The sequence below is a fragment of the Helicoverpa zea genome, chromosome 10 (assembly GCF_022581195.2).
Source record: "Helicoverpa zea isolate HzStark_Cry1AcR chromosome 10, ilHelZeax1.1, whole genome shotgun sequence".
In the NCBI taxonomy this organism is placed as follows: domain Eukaryota; kingdom Metazoa; phylum Arthropoda; class Insecta; order Lepidoptera; family Noctuidae; genus Helicoverpa; species Helicoverpa zea.
This window is the reverse complement of record NC_061461.1, coordinates 6,396,284-6,415,168: the sequence shown is the minus strand read 5'-3', so window position 1 is coordinate 6,415,168 and position 18,885 is coordinate 6,396,284. Positions and strand designations below refer to the sequence as shown.

General features: G+C 35.0%; 1 protein-coding gene across 1 annotated transcript in view; it reads right to left on the bottom strand.

Annotated features, from left to right (window-relative positions):
- Nucleotides 1-1,041, bottom strand: part of LOC124633891 — a 32,591-nt gene extending 31,550 nt beyond the window's left edge. Inside the window, exon 1 of the mRNA XM_047169262.1 lies at nucleotides 770-1,041. Coding sequence (XP_047025218.1) covers nucleotides 770-806 — 37 coding nt within the window. The 5' untranslated portion in view covers nucleotides 807-1,041. The remainder of the gene's footprint in view (nucleotides 1-769) is intronic.
- Nucleotides 1,042-18,885: the final 17,844 nt, after the last annotated feature.

Genomic DNA, 18,885 nt, shown 5'->3' with positions numbered 1-18,885 from the left:
ACTAAGTATTAAGAAATCTCGTTATACAGAATTGACAAATAAATCGTTGAACTCGACTCGTCCCGGGGCAACAAGTCCGCAAACCCGGGTAAAAAGTAAGCTGTTATTAAACAGGCTATCTAAGAATTACTTACTCCATTAGTTCACGAGATTAACGCGTTAGACCAAACAAACCCAAAAATTATTATCCCTTTTACCTATCACAAATATCACTAGGCTGTTATCCCACATAGTGTAAGTATCATTTCAATATCACTATGAATGAGGAACCTTAGTACGAACCGATAAGTGTAGCATTGGCACGTTGAATGGCGTTTATTTTCGCGTGATAGAACTACAAAGCAGTGTTAATTGGCTTATTGTGCAGACGTTAAGTGCGATATTGACGATACGAATGGATACGTGAATGGAAGTTAGAGGAAGTTTTGTGTAGTACTCCTATTATAAGACGTAGATATATAGCGTTCGTTTATATGAAAATATATCACTAAGTAGCTTATGACTGAACGAAAGTCATTGATAATTGGTTATATGTGTGAATTATTCATCTTATAATTCCTTACTTTTTTCTCCTAATATTTACTGTTCTTAAGAACTAATGAAATATATCTCGTAATAAAATATTAATAAAGAGTTTATACACAGCTATATTATGTGCCGTAAAAGGTATACAGGCACAATAAAAAGAAACGGAAAAAATATTACCATGCTATATTTTACTAAGGTGAACAACAAAAAGTTAGTAGTAAAAAGGCCCAAAATAACTTACCCGCAATAAACAAACCACTTAACAACCAGACAATCATATTATCTGATTAACAAAACTTTTTAAAACTTTCAACAAATCAATCAAATGTTCAGCAAATCAACTTTTTTTCTTCTCAAAAATAAAAATAATCTTTCTAATTTTGTAGCAAACAATTTAAAGTTTATGAGAACTTCCAAAGATTTTCAATAAACATGTACAAGTGCGATGTGGGAAGATCGCGTTCGTTGCCCACGGGATCTCGCGCCAAACTGAACGCTGTACGGGACTCTGTGGTCCTCGGAATGAGAAATCCTTTGGAAGTTTACACGGACCTTAACAACGCAGCTCGTAGAAGCTGTACACACCGCGATAACAGACAAGCTTTGTTATATACGTTGAACATTATAAACAGCTTTTCGAAATGAAATTGTGCTACGAAACACTGATTGACGTGTTATTTTGAATGACAATGATTTCGCGCCTGCCTTCGTTAATCACCAAAAATGTATAAAGCGTGGGACGGGATGAACATTTTCATTAAACATTTTGTTCTTAAAATATTATGCAAATAAGGATGTCAATTTATTTTTTATTCACGCATAAAAAAGTGATATAAAGAGCATAAGTTAAATATAGTGAAACATTACCTACCCAAGTGTCACACTGGTTTCCAAAGTAAGACATGCTTGTATCTTGGGAATCACCGCTCTAGTTGTGCATACGTCACCACCGGCCCAGTTTACATTCGTGGATATGGTACACATATTTAATGTAAAATGAGTAAGTACTATTTAGAGATGAACTAAAAATATTCACAAGTTTCTGTCTGTAGCGGAATTTGCTCTTTTTCACATTGAATGAAAACATTGTTATTAGACACCCTAGATCGTCTTATTGGTGAACGTAGCTTCAATAGACTGATAGTCTAACGACATTGTCTAAGGTTCCAGGCATCATACATAAAAAAAAAAATATGACCTGGGACTACTGCCCAATATGAATATGTATTATTCTCCGTGTGGCCTATGTTTATCCTTGATACATAAGCAAAACAAATAATTTATTACAGTGGTACCTATTACCTCGTCGGATAACATATAACTGAAAACATCTAGGCTGTACACGTATATCTTTTATTGTATAGAACATTTTTCATAGTTTTTTTGTACCCTAAATGCTCCAAAACTATTGAACCGAACTATTAATTAAAAAAACAAAATACCCGACTGCACACTAAAAAAAGAGTAAAACAAGCCCCACAATAATATTTAATTTATAAATATTGATGGAAAGCATCGCAGGCGGGGACCAACAGAGGCTTATTTATAGTCATTTCGGTTGTGCACCATTTAGCAGAATTTTCGTTGGTGGCGGTCAAGGTGGTCCCCGCCTGCGATGCTTTCCATCAATATTTATAAATTAAATATTATTGTGGGGCTTGTTTTACTCTTTTTTTAGTGTGCAGTCGGGTATTTTGTTTTTTTAATAATAATTCTTTTATTTATAACTTTTTAGCTGTTTTTATTTAACGAAAATGTTGTAGATGTAGAAGACTATGTATATGTAAGTACCATTTTAAATTATTTCGACGACATTTGGCTTTAGATTACGAGTGATGTTACTCCGCAACATAAATTTACCGCCAATCTGGACTGTTGGTAGTGAAGAAGAAAAAGAATTAGGTGAGTCATTACTGCTGAAGACCGTCAACGACGTGTGCCCTTATGCGTGTGCCCGCATTCGGGCTGTATACTCGAGCATATCCCCCTCCGCACCGCGCCGCGCGCCGCATGCCAGGCCACGCCCTATCTTTTTGCTTGCTAACGCATGAGTTGCTTTGCGTTGACGCAGAATTAACATGTTCCCGTGGGAATTTTGAGAAAAAACGTATCCTATATTAATTATTACTCCCGTGATTGAAATGAATCTAATGATACCGCATACATATTTTTTTAAAGGGAAATTTAGAAAAAATATCCCGTGGGACTTTTAGGATAAAATGTATCCTATGACACTCCCGTTATCAAGACAAATCTAACGATACCTCATACATCAAAATCCATCAAGCCGTTTAGGCTACAGGAGGTCACAAAGGAACAGACATACATACATACTTACATACACTCGAAAAACATTACCCTCCTTCTTTGGCAGTCGGGCAAAAAATGCTTTCACTGTTGGGATTGTTGGGAAGCATCGCTATCCCCAACTGAAATGGGCTATTTTTCATCTAGGCTCGGGAAATAGTTTCCACGAGACGTGGGTAGAACCGCGGGAAACAGCTAGTAACTCATCAGGTACCTAATTTATTATTGAAGTTATGTAGGTTCGTACATAACTTAATAACAATGTTAACATAATAGACCTGTCTCTCTCCTTTATTACATACAATGCTGAGAAACTTGGTTTAGCGTATTAGGTACACAGATATTAATTATCAAGACTATTTGATACAGCAAAGCTTCGGCCGAGAACAGTTTATTCAAAATAATGATTACATTTTAATGAATACCTACATATTATTGGCAAGTAATGAAATTATTTCAAGTTGATTAAACTGATGAGTTTATCGGTGCATGGTATTAATTTCATCTTGTTAACGTGCCGTTTGCGCCAAACCAGATATTTATGAACAAAATTATGACACAAAAAAGATCATTTATGATTTACTTTATGTTGAGAGTGTCCTTGGTCATTTTTGTATAGTAAACGCTGAATTCTGAAATAAGCTTTGTATTGTGTAGGTAAAGGGTACCTCCCATTTTTTAAATAATTTTATCAAAAGACCTAGAGATCCAAAAGCAAAGAATAGAATGTGAGGCCGTAGAAATGATAAAATTAATAAGATCTTTATTCTTTTTTTGTTATTACTGTTATAAAATATTATCGGCCCATTGAATAGAAAAATTATAGTAACAGTAACAGTAACCGGACAAAAGATTTCACTTTAATTTCTTTCAGAAAATGTAACCACTGAGCCCAGAAATTGCTTATATCTTATTTATAGAATGTCAAAAATAGTTTGTTCTATATTAAGACTGTCATATATAAAAATACTTAAGTACCGGCTGTTTAAATAAATAGTAGCCGTTGGTTCTCAATGTAAATCAAGGATTTAAACCATTTAAATCATTTATTTAGCCACACATACAGTCATTGAAAAATAACACAAGGTATACAAGAAAAAAAAAGAACCAGTGTGGTAAGGGGTATATCTCAGTATATGCTGTGCTGGGCACAGCCCTGATTTTCAGATATCCCCTCATCATTGAAATTAAAACGGTACATTTTACACGCACACGAAATTATATAACAATAAAAAAATTAAATTAAACTTAAAAAAAAAACAGTTTGTAAGAGAGCTTAGGTAGGTAGGGAGGTAGGTAGAAAAAAGTTAACACATCCAAACCAAGTTACACTACACAAATAACAAATAACACTACACACACATCAAGAACAATGAACGCTGTAAGAGGTAGGTAGTATGACTGACATTACATTAGGTGGTTGCTACTCTAACTTTTGTTTTTTTTTTTTTTTGAAAGAGCATTTTTATTATTTACTCAATTTTCTTCTTTTCAGTTGTTCTTTTGTTTATTGAGAAATAATATTGTCAGATGTTTTTTTAATGTTACCTGGGACATGCTACTACGTAAAGGAGGGGGTAGGTCGTTCCATATTTTCGTAGCAGAGTATTTAAACCCCCCCTTATACTGAGCCGTTCTGTGAGCAGGTATCACTAGCTTATTCGCCTCTCTCCTGCGTGTATATCTCTGCTGCTTGTCGTACAAGTATGTTGGCTTCTTTTTAAAGATTACTTTGTGTACCAGACACGCGAGATGTATTTTTTGACGAGCTTCCATTTTTAAGGTGTCTGAACTGTTAAGAAATGGATTTACGAGTTAAAATCGTATTTTCACGATCTTTACAGTATTTTACGACTTGTAATTTTTTTCAATGTTTTAATTTCAAAGAAATAGGATTTTCGAAGTGTGATTATAACGTTCCAAGAACGGTAAATGTACATATTACTTTCCTTACATACTACACTATACTTTCCTTGTTTATACAGTTATTTATTTCCAGAATTTCAGATACCTAGTCTTTGATAGGTACATAAAATGTAAAAACCTAGTTGTTAACAATAGTTGGCAAGGACTTGTCTAAAATTACCGGAAAAACAAAAGAAAACAGCTATGTCATTTTAAGAGAAATAATGTTATATAATGGAAAATTTCGTTATCATCCGAGTTGAGCGAATGATATCGTGCATGGGAACACTATTTCTTTGGAATGTATTACCTCGATCACACAATATGACATAGAACAGTATAATTAAGTTTTATGTTTTTTGTAGTTGGGTAATGGCTCGTTGCTAGAATTTGCACTGAACAAATATGATATGCAAATACTTGTGTAGATATGAAAATGTAACTATTATTAGTGATATTCATTTTTGTGTCATGCGTTATAAAACTTGCCCCTTCTATGTGTATGTACCTACCTAAAATTTTTATTGTTGGGTTTACAAAAAAAATATTATGCATTTGTGACAAAAATAAAACTTTAAAATAAATACTTCATTGAAAAACTTGTAAAAAAGCATTGTAGTGGATGAGCGCGATAATTCAAGAAAATAGCTCTAGTTCTCAGAAAACTTGACAAAGAGTGCCATTCAACACAATAGGGAAGCTACTTTAGTCATGTTTAAAAGAACAATTTTCAAATTAGTCGTTGGAAAATGAAGACAGTCTTTGTTTATTATGAAAAGTTAAGAGTGAAATTATATGTTTCCAGCTTCGGAATTGCTTTTTTAATGTTTCAATATTAATGATCTTAATGAGCATATTAAAAAATATCTATGTAAGTACTAGTGGCCAAAATTTCGTCAAAGCTAATGTGGTGGTTTTAACAATCCGACCTGTTACAACCCTCAGCATTGTTGCGGACGCTATAAGAGAGATATTTGCCATAAAAAGGTACTTTACGCCTAAGTATATTCATAATTGCAATAAAGGTAGCAATCTCAACTCGGAGCGACCGCAACATTGCCGACCACTTTCCTAAACACCCCTTAATTTAATAAATGGGCTCAAAGTAAGCCATGAAAGCTTTCCAACATATTTCTTTTTTTACGGAAAATTAAGTGACACTTAAAGACCCGAGTAACCCTTCTTATCAAATCAAAGGACATTGTTCCGGCTCCATACATGTTCTGCCTAAGAACCGTTCGAATGGAAAGTGACTTCTATAAACTCTTAAAATTATATGGAATCCTATGAAATAAGTTTTCACGAACGGACACTTCAGGAAACTAAAATAATTACGAAAAAAGTTAATATTTTGAGGTTATAAATAAAAAATAACCAAGCTTGCGTGAAATATCAGAGTAGTATTATCAAACTACACTATACAAAAAATCAACAATACTATGTACAGCTCTATATGTTCTCTTCTAGATCTAGGAAAAGACTACTCTACTAGATACTAGGAAAAGAGATAGTAAATAGTCAAGTTTAAGATAATTCTTTGACAATGATCATTTTATAAAGTTGCATTTTCTGTCTGTCCCTTTGAATGCTTTAGATCTTTAAAACTACGCAATGGATTTGGGTGCGATTTTTTAATAGATAGAGTAGGTCAAGAGGAAGGTTTACACCAAGGTTTTACATTGCCACCGTGCGAAGACGGGGCGTGTGACTAGTTTTCATAAATGCTTAGAATTTTTATGAAAAACAACTACCTAAACGCTTTTGCTTTCAACGTTACGTTTCTTAATATATAGTGAATCCACTTTGGATTTGTGATAAAACGCATAAGTTTCCAAAATGGAAGAGTTCCATTCACCACAATTCATAAAATATCGATATTATTACGATGGAGAATTATTTATTTAAATGATTGTTACTACTTTTATATTAGACAGTTACCTAGCTATCTACATGCCATAAGGCGGGAATCGAACCCGCGGTCTATTACCAAGAAGGCACAGACCATACTAAAAATGTCATTACCACACAAAATAATTTAACAGTTAAAGTAAGGTTTACCAATAACAAAGAAAGAGGTTTTCGAGGATGTGCAATAAAAACAATATTTATATTCAATTAAAGGTTTTTAATCATCAATATTTCTCAATAATATATCTAAGAACTGAGCTTTGGTATCTCGCCCAGCTTAAATACCAGATAATAGTCATTATGTGGGCACAACAGCCCACTGTTCTACGCCCAACGATACAATTGCAACAGTATGCCTGATGGTAGGAGCTTCTTACAAAGTACACAATTGCGTCCAACAGTGCATTGCATCTTATTATGCTCGACTGCTTCAGACCAACACGTCGTACATATAAGGTCATGAGCTTCAACCTGTAATAATAAATACAAAAAATCATTAGTAAATATCAAGTAACTTGCAATTGTGGCAATTGATTTGAAAACCGAGAAATTGTGTGCTTATGAAAACATAAGTAGGTAGTAACATTCTTATCAAAATTAGAAAAACACTTTCGTAGACCACTTACCATACGGGGAACAGTCCATTGTTGTATGCAACGAAGTATATCTTCGTTTTCTAATACCAAAGAACCTCCAGCAGATCCACAATTTATACAATATACTATATTCTGCATCCATTGTTGTAATTATAATATAACTAAATTCGATCACAGACAGAGCAATATCCGAAAATGCTAGTAAAATCCAGTTCTTTACACAAAGCCGAGTCTACCAAGTACGCAATCTAATCGGAGTCCGTAATCAAGCCAAAGTTGTTAGAATAAAACCATGAAACGCATAGAAAATCACAAAAGAAACGATAGTCGCAAAGCAATCAAACCAATCAAACTGACTTCTAGCAAACTGACTGAAGTACACCAGTGTTGCCAATTACGAAAACTATAATCCTACTCGAATGCCAAGCTAGAAATTCGCGATTCGCTCAAAACCATCTTAAAACATTATACAGAATACTAGCTTTTTTCTAGCTAGTCAGTTTAGGTATTTAAATGAATAAAGTGTTACCAACTATAGTTCGGCCATTCAGAGAATGCGTTCCTGACACGTCGCGATTGAACTGACGACGTAACTTTGCAATGGCGTTGCAGTTACGATAAAAATATTTTTGCTGGTTGTTTACCGTTTTAACAATTGAGGAGCATTAAAACAACATTATTATATCAATAATCAATGAATGTTATAATTTTGTGCCAAACTGAGTGTCAAATAACTTGGTAAACAATATTTTTCTAAATCTATACTGCGCTATTACAAGGTTATGTCAGCGGTTTATATTTTGTAGTGCTGTGCTAAAAATAACAGGCAAGTATCGTAATCTGTTCTTATACAGTTATAATATAAAATAATACGTTTTGATTTTCTTTTTAAGAATTGGAAAATAATGGACTATAAGACTTAATTATAACGTTTATGAAATATAAAAATAAAACTATGACCAAACCGCATTTTTATACTTAGATTAAAAATGGTAACCCCAAATGGCGTTATGGGCCGCCATTTTGTGACGCTAAAACAGTCGTCCGTTGTCGTTTCGTGCGCATAGACCACGTTTTTCAAGTGTTTTCGATCTGTTTTTATTTGATTACCCGGCTTTTGTTAGACCGAGATATCAGGATTGATTCTGTTATTGATAATAATATAATTATACATGTAGGCGAAGATGATGATGAAGACACCACCTCCTCAAGCAAATCGGAGTCTGATTAATATTCTGTTCGCACATTCAATTCAATGTACTTGTAACAAAGAATAAATAAAACAATTTTATTATATGAATATTACCTTTTTTTGGTTTCCACTTAAATAACTAAAATATAAAACAAATGATTCCGCCAATTTAAAACGAAAATAATCTTAAAATAATGCGGCGGTTCATTTTGAAGGAACGGTAACGAACTCAGTGTTATGTTGTGCCCATCACTAGTCGTGACTAACTGATAGGTGTCAGGAACGCATTCTCTGAACGGCCGAAGTATAATTTTAATAACCGACTTCGGAAAGTAGGTTCTCAATTCGATCCGTATTTACCGAAATCCCGAAAACTTCCGAAACTGGCAGCACTGGCTGACGGAAACATTTTATAAGGCATCAATAATTGTGACCCTACTTTTTATTTGGAATTTATTTATTTGAAGTGTCCGTGGAATACTAAAATATGTTTCAAACAATATAAAAATAAATAAAAATTATAGTATAATTTATATTCACATCGGTTCTTAGGCCAAAATTGAACAATGTCCTTTATGTTATCGCATCACTTTCAAGTCATAACGCGAGATATGTTTCCAATGCTTATTTAATGTAGCAGTTTATTTTACTTACTTCTAGCTTAACATATGTACATATACATAAGTGATCGTTTCTCATGGTTTCTGGCAGAGATTCCTTTCACATATTTCATGCGCAATGTGCTTTTGATGGTAGAATTAATGACTTTGACTGATTACTTGCGAATTGGGGTTAAATGCTGCAACCAAACTGATATTTATACCTACTTGCAAGATTTTGATGTTGAGATAAAATATAATATTTGTAAAGCAATTATAATTATAACAGACATTAAGTAATATATAAAAAAATAAGATATATATAACTTTATAATGCGAGGGGGAATTGTGGAATCTGAGGGAGTACAACTCTCAGATTCTATAAACGTGAGATCACTCTCCGCAAACGATACATATAAATACCTGGGTATGGCGGAGGGGTTAGGCATCAATGTGGCTGTCATGAAACGGTCATTACGGGAGCGTTTCTTTGGCCGCCTGAATAAGGTTCAAAAAAAGTTCCTTATCGGGAGGCAACAAGGTTTGCGCCTTTAATGGTTGGGTCATGCCAGTCCTGATGTACTCTTTCGGCATACTCAAATGGACTCAAACTGAATTGGACGCCCTGGATAGGAGAGTCCGCAAACTGCTGACCGCAGAACGAATGCATCACCCACGATCGTCAGTGATGAGACTGTACATCCCACGGAAATATGGAGGACGAGGCTTTTTAACTGCAAAGACGCTCCACAACCATGAGGTGTGCAGCCTCAGAGAATATTTTCTCAAAAGCGACGTGGGTATGCACCGTGATATGGTGGCAGTGGACAGAGGACTCACCCCGCTGTCGTTGGCAAAGAGAACTGGCGCAAACCTGTCGTACTAACTACGCATGATCGCAAGGAGGTATGGCAGAACAAACAGCTACACGGACGCTTCTTCGGGGCTCTTCATGGCCCCGATGTAGACTTCAAAGCGGTGACTTGTTTGGAGAAACCGAAGGGTTTGTATGTGCAATTATGGACGAAGTTATCCTTACGAATAACTACCGGAGATATATCGTGAAAGACGGGACGGTTGACATATGTCGGGCATGTCACCATCCGGGTGAGTCTATTAGATATATCATATCTGGTTGTTCTCGTTTGGCTAATGGTGAATATTTGCACAGACATAACCAAGTGGCCAAGATCATCCACCAGCAGCTTGCTCTGCAATACAACCTTGTAGACCTTGAGGTACCGTACTTACTACAAGTATGCGCCCGACCCAGTTCTCGAAAAGGGCCATATCACGTTGTACTGGGATCGATCTATCATCACTGACAGGACTATTGTAGCCAATAAGCCTGATATTGTGGTGATAGATCGATTAGCGCGCCGCGCGATGATAATCTATGTCGCCGTTCCGCATGACGAGAACCTTGTGAAAGCTGAGAAAGAGAAACAAATAAAGTATCTCGACTTAGCGCATGAGGTTGTCGCCATGTGGAGTGTCGACACGGCTGTTATTGTGCCGATTGTCGTTACGGCCAATGGTTTAATAGCCAAGAGCCTCGACGAACACCTCAGGAGGCTCTCGTTGGGCGGCTGGATCAAGGGACTGATTCAGAAGTCAGTACTCCTTGATACGGCACGTATTGTGAGGAGGTTTCTGTCTCTGGGACCCTAATCACCGGTACCTTGGACCCTGTGCCCGATGTCGGTGGCAACCTATTTTTTATATTTTTAAATGTTTTTTATTTTTATATTTAATATTTAAAAATGTAATAAATATGTGCAAGAATAAATAAAATGAAAATAAATATTACAGCGTAGCATCAATAAAAATAACAGTAGGCCATTTGGAAATTAAATTCATATAGGCAATAACAGTTACGTAAATGGGTCTTGCTGGGGATTACTGTGTACGTGAGAAAGCGCTGGTCCACGGAGTTAATATTGTTCGATTTCATATAACAGGCAAATAGGTAGACCACACCTATGGTGTTAAATTGTTAGTCTAATTTGTTTTTCCTTGCCTGAGCACACGGGGCAAGTGGATTAATGCGTTTACATTGCGTACCCAAAGGGTTTCAAGCTACCCCTTCTTGACCAAATTCTTGGCAAGAATACTGAAGCCCTAACTACTTTTCCTTGAAAATAGAAATTTAATTTTAATATCTTCTTTATTGATCAAACACTTGCCAGTAATTCAAATTTTAACATCCCTCGGAAGAGGCTTTTATATTGGAAACTTAGAGGTTTCTAATGCTCAAATAATAATTTAATTTGAACACTATAAAGATGACCCAGATTGTATTCACAGATTTATAAATACGACTGATGTTTAATTTATCATTATGTTTCGTTTTCAATGCTTTGTTTACCTGAACGAGCTTAAATCTGAAATAAACATCGTTCATTCCCTTGCTCTTATCGCAATTTATTATTTACTTCCTTATCTGTTGTCATCTCGCAAATAACACTTCTTGCAGCCATATTGCCTTTAACACAATCCATCCAACGAAAATTGGACTTTTTGTACGGCCATATCCATTATCATCCCTCCGCATAACATTGACAGGTATAGGTATTTCACGTAGTTAGAAGTCGTAATAGAGAAATTACGACTTCTAACTTTTATCTCATAAACCCATCATTCCCCTAAGACCACACTAAATCCGAAACAAACATGATAGCAATAAACATACTCACACTTTACTTAGAGAACAAATCTTTTCCTCTTTAAAAGCAGTGAAAACATCGGATCCTACTATTAGATTAAGTGTTAAGCTGCCCTTTTTAAGATAAACGACCAGGATTAGATTTATGTATCCATTTAGTGCTCAATGTTACCCTAATGTCATTATCTGTGAAACATCGGGATAAAGACATGGTCACACCGAGGCAATACCATTAAATCTTGTAAACAGTAATTTCGGAGGCGACCACAAACTTCAAAGTTATGTACTATGCAAGCTAAGTACTTAGAATTTAGTTATTGAGCTATAACTTAGTGGTCTCTAGATACAATCACTTAGAAACCTGTCTGTGTTGAAGCTGGTTTAATTGGGCCGTTTGTCTTCAAGTTAAGCGAAATATTAACTGAACTCAGTTGTTTCACACTTCGATAAGTGACCAGCACTAGTAGGTGATAACTTTTCAAAACGAAGTTTTTAATTCGTTACAATGGTTCTTTTAAAAAAAGAAATCATTTTGCATTAAATGACTTAAATATGGAACGTAAATTAAATATTATAATGATGAGCATAAGTTCTAATGCATAAGGCAAAATACAAAATAATAAGGGCTCACATTACATTAGGTAAAGACGCGAGAAAGATCCCATTATTATAAAATCTTGAATACTTATAGTATCTAGATCAGTCTGGGTATAATCGATGTGTCATTTACGTCAAATTAAATGAGATTACATGGTATTTAAATATCATTATCGCAGGCATTTACGCAGTGTCATAAGAAAAACGTCTTTGACATAATGTTACATTAATAAAAGTGCGTCAAATAGCTGCAATGTTCCATCTCCATGTTACGTCGAAAGTGCCTGAATATTAGTTGCTCATTCTCTCACATTTGCCGCTAAATAGGTTACTATGCCGACTACACCCGACAGGCTAGCCGTCGACCCGTCAATGCGCGGAACTAACTTAAGCTATAGGTAACAGAAATGTGAATAAAACTCAAACGAAACTCGCGGGATAAACAATACTTTTATATAGTTATATCTAATGGTGGTCTTTTACATAAATTAAGTAACAATTTTGTTTCCGACTTAATTACCGGCCGATTGAACAATTTACGCACAAAAAATGTGAACATTAAAAAACAATTAGAATTTTTATTGAGAATTTTATAAAGATAAAGTTGAATAGAAGTTCAGTAGCCCCGTGGAAACACTTCTGTTGGGAACAAACATTATGCGAGTACGCAACCAACGGACTCGTAAAAGTTTTTTCATTATGTTGGAAAATTGCGAAAAATTTACCTGAACCCTGAATTTACCTGAATTAATTTGTTTTTTTTTTGTAGCCGTGTATCATTCATAGGGTTATGAATAAGTGACAATACGTGTGTGTAGATTGGTACGTAACAAAATTTTATTTAGTAGAAGGCAAACTTGTCATCTATAAAATACATAAGCAGTTTTGAGAAAAATGACAGAAAATAGATTGCCTAGAAGCTCTATTTATAATGAAATATTTTCCAACGTCTCGATCATTTCTATGCAAAAAGTTCTTCAAAGGAAACATTTATTCAGCAAATGGACTACGGCATTAACATATTAATACAAAATTATAATCGTCTAAGTATAACTTATTTCAATATTTTATGTAGCCGGCAAGCAGCTTTACAAAGTAAAGTGCGCTGTAAGTTACTTTTTTACATAAGCTAGGCCGCTCACGCCTATCGCACTTATGCGAAAAATAGGACAAAGTAAATGGGAAGCCTGTGAGGCCTCTACGCAAATACATTTAAACATTCAGTTTCAACACTTTCATGTACTCGTAAATAAAAAAATTCACCCACACATGTCTGCCCACACTGTACAGAATAAAGCATTGAGTTAGTTAAGTTAAATTTAAAAGGGTGCTATATTTTTTCTTTGCCGCCACGTAATACAGCTTTTATTATATGAATTTTTAAGCGTTCAGATGAAAAAAATATGGCATAAAATATTGTTAACTGTCTTCACATTTACGCCCTCGTTATCATAAAGACTAAATCATTGTAATGATATATGACTCCTCGTATTACTTATACGTGTATTCGAATAAAAGGTACTTATTTTGTAACATCATGATTCAGCTTCATCTAAAGATAATCTGAATTCTTTAAGTTCAGATGTAATGAATTTAAGAATAAAATAAAATTGTTTCATTATAAAATACCACAGATGTCAAGAATTAATGAAGATTTGATCAGTTTTTTTTTCTTCTAAATACACAATGTAATGCGAAAACAATGTTGAACGAGCATTTCCATTAAAAATACATACATTAATCATTCAATATGTAAAATTATTCGTAGAAAAGCGATAGTCATTTGCACAAACCACTCCATCATTTTACGGACAAACAAGTTACGGGTTGATTCCGAGTCTTTGACTAAAGACAAAGTGATTTGTACTTCGTAACGCGTTTCAGCCCAACCCGAGAGCAACTAGATACAATATAGTCCCATAAAACATGTCAAAATGTATCGATGTGCGTGACAACGATAGCTGTTTTCAGAGGGGCAAAGTTAACTAACGATAATTAATCCCAACTTTGCCAATATCAATACCTATCTCATGAAAATTTTTCAAAAAATAAAACAGTATATTTACCTTCGTTACATATAAAGCTTCATCCTTCAAATAGTGCAGTAGTCAACAAGATAACTTTCAGTTATGTGTAAGATTATTTCAAAAGTCCAAACAATGACTACATACCTACTCCGTCAGCCGGCACGCAAAATCATTAGATTATTTCTGTCTATCTTTTGTAACAGGATTATGCGTCCATTTTCCGTCTCATCCTCATCAGGCCGGACTATTATAATTTCCGCAGATGTTGACCAGTGCGCCTGACATCTGCATCCGATGCCATTTACTGGCAGCTATTGCTTTAAATTAATTATTGAAATACACGTAGTTGATGATAGATGAGGTAGTTATAGAAACCATGTGTGGCTTACCTGGAAAAATCTCTCGGAATTCTCATAGACTACCTAAACTAGGATGACTTTATAGATACTGGGTTCTTAGACTGTCTTATTTCGTTGAAGGGAACGATTCTTGACACCACTGTAAGCAACTGATTAAAACAATATTTTTATATTGTGACAGACTTGCTCAGTGTTGATTTGGGTCACTGAATTGATTAGAAACGGCTTAATCGGTTTCTCGGTAATAGGATATTTGGATTGTTTCTCCTACTCAAAGTTACTGTCGGCTAAATTACATTTGCCAAATTGTAATCTTCGCTCGTAAAATAAGACCAAAAATGTTAACGTATTGCTGTTGAAATTCATTTCTTTTTAGACTACAATGGCGGCTATAAACATTTTGGATTCAAGCCAAAAATGTAATTCTTACTAGAGTTGTAGCAAATTTCTATTGTTGCGCTGTAATGTGATTCTTATTATGTGAACTGTTCTCAAGATTTCAATGCTCAGTGTTTATATTTATGCAAACGGCTTCCTGAATAAAACAACAGCTAGTATTCCGTTGCATTTAAGGAACGTACAATAGGGGTATATTCAAGCATGACTTTCACGGCAAGGATAGGCAGACATGACAGCAACCTGAGTCGGTTGTGAATTATCTTGAAAAGGTACTCTACCTCCTTGGCTCGTATTGTTGTCAAAGATATTATGTTTTCAGTCGTGATACGCATAGCGTAGAAGGAAAATACGTGTTCCGCTTTTCCTCATATCATAGGAACCACCGCTCAAAAATTCTTGCTAACGATATCTTATAATCGAAAGACACTAATAGACAAGCCAAAGACTACGAAAAAAGCGAACTAAATCCTTTTTAAGTAGGTACGCAATTTACGGACGCTTTACAAACTGCGAATCTAGTTCTAAGCTTTTAACTTTTTACCGAACAAAAAGCTAGACCAGGTACAAGGGAAATGAATGGTGTGAGCCAAACTCCGCATTGCACCATTGTAATGGCAGTCGCCTATTGCCGCGAGGAACCAATGGTATGTATTGTCAACATGATTTATGAAACTATCAATGTATGTATGTGTGTAAAAACCGTTTTCTATGTACCGTAACCGCTGTGGGTGCGTTTGTGAATTGGAATCGCACTTGAATTTATGACAGATTGCAAATTGTGTGGTGTAAAAACTGAAAGCTCGGCTATCGTCATACACATATTGAAAATTCTCTAAATTAAAGCTAATGATTTTACGCTGTAAAAGTTTACTCCTGACAGTAATTAAACAGCATGAAAATAGAGATGAAGAATAGAGATTAGATGAAAAACCGAGTTTTGTGACTATTGAACTTGAATATAATACGAGACCGAAACGAGACATATAAAACTTTTATGGAAAAGTTTAAAGCGTCAACACAAAGGTATTTTCTAGAAACGAGCCTGTTACATTGATTTCTGACGTTCAACACTATTTCAATGGGTTAGATAAATTAATCAAGGAATATTGAAGTGCCTCACTACTTAATAGAGTTTACTTCAAACTTGCGATAGAGAGGATCTTGGAAAGCCTTCGCAGAAAGTGTTCTTCTGATTGGTGTATTGAACTAATTTGTGGCTACATTGATTGTAGTATCCGGGTATTCTCAAGGCCATGAAAGGTGTAGATGAATTGATAACGATAGTATAGCAAATGCCAAGTGAAGATGATGAGAAGAAACAATTTGTGTGTTAAATAAATCCATAAGTAGGCTTAACTCTGCCTCTTGAAATGCAGGAATCCAACAACGGAAAATACCTGCCTTTACAAAAAGATTACGAATGACTGTAAAGTAAACACTAATTATTTTTATGTACATTGAATAATTGAACAGTTGCTATTACTCTTACCCATCAGTTCTTTACAATACGGAACAATAGCATTCAATTTGTTACAATGGACCGAATGGAGGCGATAATGGTTTTGATGAAAATTTTATTCTTCCGACTCAATACGTTTAACCAAAACATCATTAACTTTATGGGTCATAGCCATTAACTGGTTTTTTTTTTTGCCAAAGAAAAAAATCTAGAACTTTTACGATTATTATTGTTGTTAAGTGTTGGTTTGCTATTTTATTTTGGCTTAATTTAAAAATAAAATTCTAAACTTTTTCTCCATTTAGAACCACTTTATTCTTACTTTGCTTTTCCATTTACTTTTGAGTAACTTTTGAGTAAGAGTCGTGGTGGCCTAGTGGGTAAAGAACCAACCTTTCGAGTATGAGGGTGTGGGTTCGATTCCAGGGTCAGGCAAGTACCAATGCAACTTTTCTAAGTTTGTATGTACTTTCTAAGTATACTTAGACACCAATGGCTGATAAAAAGGTGAAGGAAAACATCTTGAGGAAACCTGGACTATAAAGTCTGAAATCACCAACCCGCATTGAGCAAGCGTGGTGATTAATGCTCAATCCTTCTCCATGTGAGAGGAGGCCTGTGCCCAGCCACTGCTGGGACGATAAAAAGGCTGTAACAGTTTGAGTAACTGTGCCATGTTTTTATCAAATAAACTTGCTAAGTTTTGAAAGTCTAAGAAGTTCCAGACTTAGCTGTGATTTTTATTTATTACTCCCTTTTGTTAGTAGTAATAGAAATGTCAACTTCAAAGATTTATTTTATATTTTAATACAACCGTTTTTCGATTTTGCCTTTATTTTTTTATTATTTATTGCTCGGCTGACATCATCATTTCGCTGTAACTCACTGGAATATACGACACTGAAAAGAGCCGAATTTAGGGACAATTTGTGTAACAGAGTTATTTTATTACAATTACATCCTTAACTAAAATCTAATGTATGCACATAATGTTCAATAACTGAGCCGACATACTGTATGCCTTATTTGCCGTAGGATATACTTTTATGAGTGAAATAAACTGGGAAACGTTTCCAATTTCCGTAAAGTCAACACCACAGCAACCGATGCAGCCTGCCACAGATTGCCTAAAATGAAAAGTTTGTTTGTTGTTTTAGGAACTTTTTCCTTTCTGGGACCTTGTACCTAAATTGAATGTTCGGGATACTGGTTTTATTACAAGTTTGTCAACCGATTCAATATTGGCATCGATTTTCATCATACATATACGTCCATGATCGAACTTGTTCTAATTCCATTCGTCCGCTTTCAGAGCAAATAATATTTGTATCTGTGGCCCTTGATTACAGACAATACCAAACCAATATTTGAAATCATAATCCTTTGACAAACTTGTTCAAAGCCGAATTACATAACCAGCTTAAGTCAACAAAAGTTTAAGCGGTAAACACGGGTTGGCATAGTACTAAACAAAGTTTCAGATTAAAGTAACGGTTAATATCATCCCCATACTAAAATAATTTACCCTGATGACGGTTCCGAGTAATTTTGTGAATAATAGAATCCAATTTGGAAACTAAAGTTCGTCGCTCACAATGGCCTGATTTCGGGTACTGTTGAATGCATGCCAGCATGATTAAAATGCTGGTGCACGTAAGAAAGATGAAGTACTGCTAAACGGACTCTGAATTCTAACAGTTTCATTGAAACGCCTTATCTGAGGTAAGTATTCAGAACATATTTTAATAAGACGGTATGATATTAAATGAAAGTACATTTTTATGATTTGAGTCTTCTTTTATGTCGTTTCAAATGTGATTTTTTATCAACTTAATAATCAGAAGGATAATGCCCTATGACCTATGAAATACTTTTGAAATTGAAAATCTGAAGTTACTTGCCAGAGTACCTACATCAGCTCGGCAAATAAGTTATGACTGCCTGTGAAGTCATCTATTCACGGGAATACACTCGGAGGATCTATCTTATACTCGTAAGCTGGTCCGTAAGTACGTAGCAACATTAATTGCTAATCGACCATCATTCTATTTGGCGATGCGATGGTCGAATGACTTCAATACCTTTGCAAATTGAATTGGACAAAGGTATCGGCGTAATATCGGCCATTGTGTATGGGAGGCTTAAAGACAGGGTCTTCCTGTATATTGTTCGGCAAAATGTCGCTGATACCATACATTTCTGTTGACCCACATTTGTGCCTATAAGCCTTTAAGCTTTCGGCTGCTATCAAGAACAGTTAAAGCAGAAATGCAATTATGCTTGCTTTGTAATTATGTCATACTCTCACAGTAGTTATATGTACAGTAAATAGTAAAAACGAGGC